General features: G+C 65.1%; 1 protein-coding gene across 5 annotated transcripts; it reads left to right on the top strand.

Moving 5' to 3' along the window:
* The first annotated feature begins 278 nt into the window (after positions 1-278).
* LOC131500292 (cytochrome b-245 light chain) lies at positions 279-9624 on the top strand. Of its 5 annotated transcripts, none has more exons than XM_058709287.1 (6): positions 705-861; positions 5915-5984; positions 6548-6622; positions 6830-6913; positions 7388-7469; positions 9252-9624. In XM_058709287.1, exons 1-6 carry the CDS (start codon positions 804-806, stop codon positions 9471-9473), a joined length of 591 nt encoding a protein of 196 aa, XP_058565270.1. In that variant the 5' UTR covers positions 705-803; the 3' UTR covers positions 9474-9624. The 5 variants fall into 5 exon arrangements, with proteins under 5 accessions (XP_058565271.1, XP_058565269.1, XP_058565268.1 ...); XM_058709290.1 differs by lacking the exon at positions 705-861 and adding an exon at positions 3058-3653; XM_058709288.1 differs by lacking the exons at positions 5915-5984; positions 6830-6913; positions 7388-7469; positions 9252-9624 and having other exon boundaries at positions 279-861; positions 6494-6621.
* Positions 9625-9812: the final 188 nt, after the last annotated feature.

The following is a 9812-nucleotide window of genomic DNA, read 5'->3' as shown; positions in this document are numbered from 1 at the left end:
CAGGGGTGCCTGGGCCGGATGAGGAAGTGGGGGCTGGGCCTGCCACCGTCCCTAGAGCAGGTACTGGCGTCCAAGAAGGCCTTGCTGCCTCGTGGGGCATCCATTGTGTGGGCGTGGTGAAGATTCTGGGCCTTTAAACCCTTCTAGGAACGCAGCCTGCCCACACCTCTCGGAGAGGCCCCTGTTGCCACCTGCGTGACCCCTGGTCTGGAAGCTCCAAGGAGAGGCGGAGCATTCTGGGGTGCCTCTGTCTTCGTCCGCAGGTACACCCACCTCACAGCCTGCTCCCCCTGGCCCAGCCTGCCAGGCATCGCCCTGGTCATAAGCAGCCCACGTGATGCTCGGACGTGGAGCTGGCCGGTTGAAGTGGTGGCCTCCCCCGCCCACGCGCGCCCGGAAGGAGCTGGAAGGAGGAAGTGATCCGGGAGGCCTGGGCCCGAGGGCGGGCTGGCTGGGCCTGCAGGGGACACCCCCCAGGGGGAAGGCCCGGGACAGGCAGGGCCCGCCTTTGCTCCGGTCCGGTCCGGGCTGTCGCTGTCGGGGCGAGCGGTGGGAGGCCGGCGGGCCGGAGCGAAGCTCCCACCTGCCTGGAGGGGCGGGGCCTGAGGCCGGGGGCGGGGAAGAGGCCGGCCCCAACCGGGCTCCCTTCTGCCCTGAGGGGCGGGGCCTGGAGCCGCCGGGGGCGGGGTCTGCCGCCGGGGGCGGGGGCGGGGGCGGGGCCGGCCCTCGGGAGGGGCGGGCGGCGGGAGCGCGGGCCGCAGTGTTGCCGCGGAGTCCGCCGAGCTGTCGTCGCCTCCGCCGCTATGGGGCAGATCGAGTGGGCCATGTGGGCCAACGAGCAGGCGCTGGCGTCCGGCCTGAGTGAGTGTGCGCCGGGACCTCGGGCTGCGGGTCGGCCCCGCGGGGGCTCCGAGAGTGGGGACTGAAGCAGGGAAGGGGGTGGGGTACGTGCAGCGGCGGGGCGGGGCGGGGCGGGCCAGGGGTGGGGGTAGGGTGCGGGCAGTCAGAGACTTCTGCCTGCGGAGGGGGTTCGGAGACCCCCGCCCCCTGCCCACCCCACCCCCCCAAACCTTACCCTCTTCAGTCCCCCATCCGCGTCTGGACCTCTACACTGAAAGAGGAAGTTGCAGCCAGGGGAAGAGGCCTTTCGTCCTTGGTAGTTTCCGGGGAGTCACTGTCCCCCAAGGGTTGGGAAAACCCGGCATGTGGACGTCGGTGTCCGCCAAACCCCCCTCCCCCCGCCGCTGCCCTGGATGGGGGCTTTGGCCCAGCGATGGCGAGGGCCTCCCTCTCTTCGCGTCCTGGGTGGCAGCCGCTCTCCATCTGGGGCCCAGCCCCCAGGTGCACAGAAGGGCATCTGGGATTTCATAAGGTGGCTGGAAACCCCCAGAGTGACCCCCTTTGAGCTCAACTCCCAGAGAGACCGGGGAAGGGGTCAGGGCCCCAGTCACCCTGCCCGGCCCTGTACTCAAGAGCTCTGGTTAAGGAGCCGTGGGGTCTGCACCCCAGCCCTGTACCGAAAGCAGGAACTTCTCAGGACTGGGTGGGGTAAAGCTGAGTCCCAGACGGAGTCTGAGGCAAGAGTGGGCCCAGATGCTCTGGCCCTGCCTGGCCCCTCCCACCTGGCACCTGCCACTCCCAGGAAGAGCCTGTGCCCAGGGTGGGGGAACGTGCTCGCAAGGAGGGTCTCAGCCCACTACCATTCAGCTGGGACCGGCCGGGGAGGGAAGGGTCGGAGGTAGACTTCCCAGCCCCGCACCGTAGGAGCACATGGGGGCCCGGGGCCTAGCAGTCTGTTCCCCGTCCACGCAGGTCACCCCTGCTTTTGGCCTCCAAGGTGGCTCAGTTAGATGGTCCTTCTCCCTGTCCCCAGGCAGTGGAGCAGGACGCCCTAGATAGACCACTGCAGACCACCCTCACCCGCTTCCTGCAACTCCCACCCTCCCAGGAAGTAGAGGGTTCTAGGCCCTGGGGCCCCATTCCCTGAAGGCCCACTGCGAGCAGGCTGGCCTGGCCTGGCCTTAGCTAACACCTGCCCACGGGGGCCACGGGGCCCACGCTGTTCACGTCCACTGTGCCGACTGTGAGGTCGAGGCCCGGGCTCAGCCTTCTTCGTCATCAAACAAGACGGTGTGTCAGAAGGTCCCCCAGGGCACTCCCGTCCCCCGGCTCCCCCTTTGTTGACTTCTCTCCTCGGCATAAACTTCAGCCCCCTGGGGCCCCTCGGGCCTGGCGAGACCCACCAGCAGGCACAGCCCACAGGTTTTTCTATTGTGGAAAGCCCCATCTGACCAGACCGTGTCACCCGCTGCTCAAAGCCCTCGGTGCCTTTCGGGTACACACAACGGAAGCCACTTCTGGCCGCCCCCTTCCCTGCCCCGCCAGCTCCCTCCCTGCTCCGGAGCTCCGAGGGCACCTGCTTCCTTTCTGTTCCCGGATCTCCTGAGCGGATCCAAGAGCCTTGCTGAAGAGGCATCTTCTGTCTGAAGCATCTGTGGACAGCTGGCTTTTCCATTCATTTCTCGGCTCAAATTGCCACGAGCCTGGAGGAGTCTTTGGGGAGCACCAGACGTAAAGTAGCCCCAGGCCTCCCGTCACGTTCCCTGTTCCAGTTCCAATGTGTATTTCTGTTCCCCCGACAAGACCGTAAGGCCCCCAAGAGCCAAGGCCTCACCTTTCCTTGTTCCGGTGCGTCCTGTACTTACTAGGGCTCTGTCAGCCTTGGTGGGTGACGGAGCAGCCCTGCCGTCCTGGTGAGTCACCGGTGTCTTTGCCCCCCTCTTGCTGATGGCAGGCAGCGAAACTGCAGCTCGGGAGGGGGGACGAGGCACCCAAGACAAGTGTGCTGAGTGCCCTGTTCCAGCCCCCACCCCGCACGCACGCTGCCGGGCAAGCACACGTGGTTAATGTGTAGCAAAGCTCAGCACAGGAGTAGGAAATCTGCGGGCTGGAAAAGCAGAGTGAGGATTCAAGGTGGTGTCCGGGGGCCGAAGGAGGGGGGGCCCGGGGAACAGCGACACCGTCAGGGGCTTCGACTCTCACTCGGTGGGGTTTCAGGGCCTCTGCGTGGACACGGGCGATTCTGGGCTACGTGACTGGACCCGGCTGGGGAGGCCCACCTGCACAAGAGACGGAGTAGGAAGTGGTCCCCTCCGAGGACGCTTGCCACCTGCAGCCAGGGCTGGAACAAGTCACCAACGAGGCAAAACCCCGGAACCCCAGGCCTGCGCTGTGTGTGGGAAGGGCTGCGTGCCCCCTACCCTGTGCTGGACCGGGACATTCCGATGAACCGGATCCAGGACTAGAGAGACCCGGAGGCCCCCAGCAGAGGCCAGTGTGTAACTTCCCTGCAAGGACGTCTGTCCCCGACCGCTGCAGGAAGGCAGGCCCCGCCAGCAGCCCGCGCGCGCCCGCCGTGGGAGGAAGTGCCCGCCGTGGGAGGAAGCACTGGCCCGGGGAGAGGCAGCACACACACCTCCAGGGGCTGGGGCTGCGGTGCCTTCTGGAAGACACGCGAATGTGAGCGCGCGTTTACGCCCACGACTGTGTGCACAACTGTTCAAGGAGGGAAAGGAATAGAGAATTACACAGCAAAAACAGGACAGTGCAGAAAGTGAGCTAATGCAGAATGTCAAGAAATAAAGTCGCTAGAGGTCAGTGGATGAATTGAACGCTATCTAAAGACGAGAAGGTTAGGGGCCCGTAAGACGGGGCTGGGGGACCCTCGCGCCCGCAGCCCAGAGACACAGATGGGTTGTTAAATAGAGGCCAGCCGTGCGCAGTGGTGCGGGGAGACCTGCCCTGTGGGCAGGGTGGGCGGGGCAGGGGACCCCCATGGGAAGCAGGTTGGGGGGAGGGGTCTGGTGGATGGGGGGAGCCCCGCCCTGTGGGCGGTGGCAGGTCCCGAGGTAAGACAGTCATGCTCCGGAGGAAGGACACAGGGAGGCAATACCGAAGGGTGATGGGTGAGTGTTCTGCAGAAACGGAGAGTCTCCGATCGAAGGAGAAAGCAGAACGCAGAACAGCGGAAAACAGATCCCTTCTGGGACACGCTGTGATGGAAATACAGACCATTGAAGAAAATCTTGCCATTTACCAGAGGAGAAAAGTACAGGCCGAGTCGGGCCGAGTACGCACTCATCGTCGAGAATCACTGCCAGAAGGCGGTGGAATAAAATCTGAGGTGCCCAGAGAAAGCCTGACTCCCCGGGGACCCCCTGAGGGATGCCCGTCAGCAGGGCGGGGGGTGTCGCTGAGCCCAGAACGCTGAACAGGCTGTGGCCGGTTGGAAGGGTGAATGATTTATCATTTATCACCACGGGAGGTCTGTGGGTGGGGCTGAGGTTAAGCTGGAATGCACACGTGACCCAGGAAGAGAAATTGTAAAATTTAAATTTTTTTTTTTTTTTCAACATTTTTTATTTATTTTTGGGACAGAGAGAGACAGAGCATGAACGGGGGAGGGGCAGAGAGAGAGGGAGACACAGAATCGGAAACAGGCTCCAGGCTCCGAGCCGTCGGCCCAGAGCCCGACGCGGGGCTCGAACTCACGGACCGCGAGATCGTGACCCGGCTGAAGTCGGACGCTTCACCGACTGCGCCACCCAGGCGCCCCAAGAAATTGTAAAATTTAAGTTTGAGCAAGATAGCTGGAGGAGGGAAACGTGACACGGGGCTTGTTAGAAAGAGGAACTTCAAATCGGCCACGGTAAGTCCAGGATGGTCGGTTTGCTGTCGGCTTGAACTAGTGGAAACTGTTAAAACTCTTACAAACTCTTACAAACTATTAAACGCTGTGTCAGCTTATTCATAACGGGACAAAACTGGCAGCAACCAAAATGTCCCAAAGGCGGAAGAGTGGAGAAATCCATCGTGGTCGATACCTACGGCAGGAAGCCACCCGAACGGCCTTGACAAGCTGTTGAACGGAAGGAGCCGGACGCAGAGGCCGGCCCTGACTGGACGGGGCACGGGGGGGGCTTCTGGGGTCGGGGGGCACGTCGATGTGGGTGCGTGCAGGGCACGTGGGGAGCGCCCGTAAAGTCGTCAGGATTACGCCCGCACACCGTCCTGCATCGTACTCGTCCCTCGGAAGCTGCTGGAGTTCTGCGGGTGGACACGACAACGTGCGTGGACTTAGGCCACCGAGCTGTGTACTTTGTTTTATTTTAGTGTTTGTTTAAGATATTTTTGAGGGAGACCGCGTGTGAGCGGGGGAGGGGCAGAGAGAGAGGGAGACACAGAATCCAAAGCAGGCTCTGGGCTCTGAGCCGTCAGCACAGAGCCCGACACGGGGCTCGAACTCACAGACTGCGAGATCGTGGCCTCAGCCGAAGTCGGACACTTAACCCACGGAGCCACCCAGGCGCCCCATCGAGCCGTGTACTTTAAAATGGCTGAAATGGAACCTTTCATGTTATGTGTATGTTATCACAACAGAAAAGGTGCCAAAATGTAATTCCGGGGGAGAAAAGATCCAGATCGTGCCTCCCAGAGCAGCCGGCGGGAAGCAGGACTGCAGAGAGGAAGACTGACGGATTCGGCTGGGGGGGGGGGGGAGGGCCGTGGGGGCAGGGTGCCCGGGTCCCACGGCTGGAATCGAGGTGGAGAGCAGCCGGGCACGGCTGTCCACAGGAGTAGACGCTGGAGGTGCCAAGGGGAGGCAGAGCCCTGGGGTCTGGTCTGGTCCGGACCCCACCCACCGGCTCCCGCTGCTCCGTCGCCCCCGCCCCCGCTCACATGTTGCTTCTAGGGGTCCGCGCCCGCCTGTGTCCCCTTCACGGGCAGACGTGTTGTCGCGGAGCAGAGCACGGGTGACAGACCAGTGGCCTCGCCGAGGGAGGGGACACAGGGAGAGGCGGCCGGAGCCCCTACAGCCGCCAGCCCCACTGACCTGCCTCTCCTCTGCCCACAGTCCTTATCACGGGGGGCATCGTGGCCACTGCCGGCCAGTTCGCCAGTTGGTGGTTCGGCGCGTACTCCATGTATCCTGCCTCCGCAGATGCCGGGACGCAGCCGGGGCGGTGCTGCCGGGCTCGGGGTGGGGACGGTGCTGCCCCCGGGGGCACAGCGCTTCTCGGTTTGCAGAATGCTGCCGCAGCCCTGGGGCCCTCAGCCCCTCAGCGGCGGCGGGGGGCGGGGTGGGGGGCGGGGGGGGTCGGCAGGATCCGGCTCAGGCGCGGTTCGCGGGGTTGGGAGGCCAAGGCTCAGGGCAGGGAGGCAACTTGCCCGAGGCCCCAGGCCTGGTGAGGGCCGGCACTGAGGCCTCGGGGATCCCGGGGACCCCCTCCGTGTCCCCCTTTCTATCAGCTGTCCCCCTTGGCCAGCCCGGGGTCTGCCCAGCTGTGACCGGCCAGCCGAGGCAGACGCCAGGGGACCGAGGGCTCAGGACGGGCAGCAGAGTGGCCAGGCCTGTCCAAACCCTGCCCGGCTGTTTCCCAGCTGTGTGACCTCCAGGCAGCAGCTGCACCTCTCTGTTTTCTCGTCGGCACAGGGGGCTCACCCTGGCCCCCGGGCTGAGCTCGGCTGTTCCTTAACGGCATGTCAGCGTAGCGGGTGTCTTTATCTGCCTGCTGGAGTACCCCCGCGGGAAGAGGAGAAAGGGGTCCACCATGGAGAGATGGTGAGTGTACCGCCCTGCTCTGGGGGCCGGGCCCGACCCACCAGGGGAGGTCGCTCCTCCTGGGCAGGCAGGCCGGAGCGCGCCCAGCTTCCGCGGCCCCTCGGTCCCTGGGGGGGGGGGGGGGGGGAGGACCTGGGGTACGCTGGGGTGGGGTGGGTGGGGGCTGCTGAGCAGGACACGGTCTGTCTTCTCTCCCCGTGTGCCCAGCGGACAGAAGTACCTGACCAAAGTGGTGAAGGTGTTGGGACCTCTCTCCAGGAACTACTACATCCGGGCCGTCCTGCACCTGGGGTGAGCAAGCTCCCACACCCACCTGGCTTCCACCGAGTCAGAGACTTTTCCAGACCAAAGCCCGGGTCCTGGGTCTTGCCAGAGGCTCCCCACACCTGTGCGTGTCATCTCATGCTGCGTAAGGACTTATTCCACCCTCCGTAGTTTGAAGCAAGACTAGGGTCCGAGCCGACCGGCTCTCCCGGGCGGCCCCGCTCACGGCCCCGCGCCAGTGTCTGGGGCTTGACCGCCGGGGAGGCTGCCAACACAGGCCCCCGCTGTTACACGGCTTCCTTCCGGCATGGTGGCGGGGGCCGAGCGCCAGCACCCCGAGAGGTGCTAAGGTACAAGCAGAAGCAGGGAGCGGGTTACGGGACCCAGCCTTGGGCGGGACTGGGTGCGTCCTCCGTGCGGGGTCCCGGGGCCCGCACACCTCCAATTGGCCCCGCCCCGAGGCCGCACACCCCCTCTGACCTCCCCGCCACCCCTCCTCAGGCTCTCGGTACCTGCCGGCTTCCTGCTTGCCACCATCCTGGGGACAGCCTGCCTGGCCATCGCGAGCAGCATCTATCTGCTGGTGAGTGGCATCCCCTGTGGCTCGCCCCCTGGCACGTGCCACCCCCCGTCCCCAAAGCCAGCTGCGCAGGCTGAGCCAAGGCCGAGCCCGTGTCCTTGCTCATGCCGGGGCGGGGTCGTGACGACCGTAGCCGCCACGTGTGGCACGGATAAAGCGTGCTGCTTCCTTTGTCTACACCTCGGGCCCCCGAGGTGGGTGGCGAGGGCCCCGCTTCGCAGATAAGGAAGTAGAAACTCAGAGAGGTGACGTGGCTGGCCCGGGTCACACGGCCAGCCAGGGCCCAGCCGGATTGGCATCATCGTCACTCTTCTCTCGTCCAAGCCATCCTTGGCCCAACTTGGGGCGCCGTCAGGAGCGCTTCCTCGGAGCTCGTTAGGGGTGCCGACGCCACGCGGACACTTTCCAGAGCTGCCCCATCGGGTTTGCCGGGTTGGGACGCGTGCTAAGGCCCCGTGGTCAGGCTGTCTTTGTAGAAGGGCGGCGGGCGGCCGTGGACGGTCCTCCCGCACAGGCTCCGGGGCAGGTGCTCCCGACCTCTCTGCTGGATGACTACAGTGGTGTTCGCACGTGTTCTTTGGGACGGGGCGGCGTGACGACTGGGCTCTGACCGTTGTGGGCCGTTCCCGCCCGCCCTGTGCTCCCGCTAGAGAGCCCTTCCTGCGGGCCGGCCGGCCGCTCTCCCCACTGCGGTCGTGGTGTCGCCCGCATCCAGCCCCGGACCCTCCACACGCGGCCGGCCCCTCAAGGACCCGCAGCAGCGGAACTGCTGGGTCAGAGGTCACCCGCAGGACACGCCCACCCCGCCTGACCGCCGGTGCGCCGGGCCACGGCCGCTTTCGACTCCTGTCTGACCTTCCTTCCTCTCGGAATTGGCCTGTTCGTGTCATTTGCCCATTTTTCCCTGGCGGTTTCGTCTGTTCCTTACTAATTGGGGGGAATCTTATGTATGTTTTCATCGTGGAGGCTTTGGGGGGGGGGGAGCGTCTGACGCTGAATGCTCCCCCCGCCCCCCTTGAGGGTCTGTTAACTTTGTGAAATCCTTCCCTGGGCGGACGAGCAGAGGTTCACCTGTGTCCGCTTTCTGGTTTGTGCATTTTCCCCGCCCCCCCTGCCCCGCCCCTGCTTCCCCCCCTCCACCCTCCCCTGCAAACCACATTTGTCTGCACTCTCTCGTGTCGGCAGTGTGGTTTACTTTTCAGGGGGGATGTGCTAGTTTTAAGTCCGGAGGTGGGACATCTGTTCTTCTGCTTCATGAGTGACGTGACACCACACTTTATTATCCGTCGAGGATTGTGGGGTACAGATGGAAAGCATACATTCCCAGGCTGTCCCGGCCTGCCGTAGGGCCCCGGGGCCCAGGAGTCTGCATTCAGCCAGAGTCTGGGGTCTCCACCGTGGCTGGTGCCCCTGGGGAGGCTCCAGGGCAGAAAGGGCCCGCCCTCCCCGCCCCCCTCGGCTGCCCTCCTGGGCCCCTCACTCCTCGCAGACGCCCGGCCTGCCAGACATTGTGTGATAGAAAGGCCTGCCTCCTGCCCTGCCCCAGCCTTGGTTGGGGCCAGCCCCGGCTTGGAGCGTGTGCCTAGGAGTGGCCTCCACTTGCCCTGCCCCGCTTTCAGGGTCCCCCACCCCATAGTGAAGCAGCTGGAGTCTGGGGTCCTGGCTGTCACTCTGGACTTAGTGGGTTCACACGTGGGTCCTGCCCAGTTCCCCCGGGCGGGGCAGAACCGGCCTCCGGGAGGCCAGGTCAGCCCATCTGTGACCCGGCTCCTCTGCGTCCTGCAGGCAGCCTTCCACGGAGAGCAGTGGACCCCCATCGAGCCCCAGCCCAAGCCCAAGGAGCGGCCGCAGGTCGGGGGCACCATCAAGCAGCCGCCCAGCAACCCCCCGCCCCGGCCCCCGGCCGAGGCCCGAAAGAAGTCCAGCGAGGAGGAGGCCGCGGCATCGGCAGGCGTTTCCGGCGGCCCTCAGGAGAACCCGGTCCCGGTGGTCGACGAGGTCGTGTGACGGGCGTCTCCGGCTGTCCCCCACGTGGCTCCCAAAATAAACCGTGGAGAGCAGGCTCCCTCACTCCCCGTGTACACACCACACCCAATCCCAGCTCTGCCTTCTGCATAAATAAATCCAGGATGGGCGCTCCCCGCCCCCCTGCCTCCCCCACCCCCGCCTGTCCTCACTGAACCCACAGCCCGGGACGGATGCCGCGCCCCCCCCCCCCGCCCCCTCCTGCCACTCCAGCCACAGGGATGCCCCTTGCCCCCCAGACACAGGCTGTTCCCTCTACTGCAAGGCTGGTCCCTGCTCAGGTGGCCTCTGGGTCTCCTGGAACCTCAGTTTGGAAGCCCC

Source organism: Neofelis nebulosa, chromosome 17, assembly GCF_028018385.1.
Source record: "Neofelis nebulosa isolate mNeoNeb1 chromosome 17, mNeoNeb1.pri, whole genome shotgun sequence".
NCBI lineage: Eukaryota > Metazoa > Chordata > Mammalia > Carnivora > Felidae > Neofelis > Neofelis nebulosa.
This window is presented reverse-complemented; position numbering and strand designations above follow the sequence as displayed.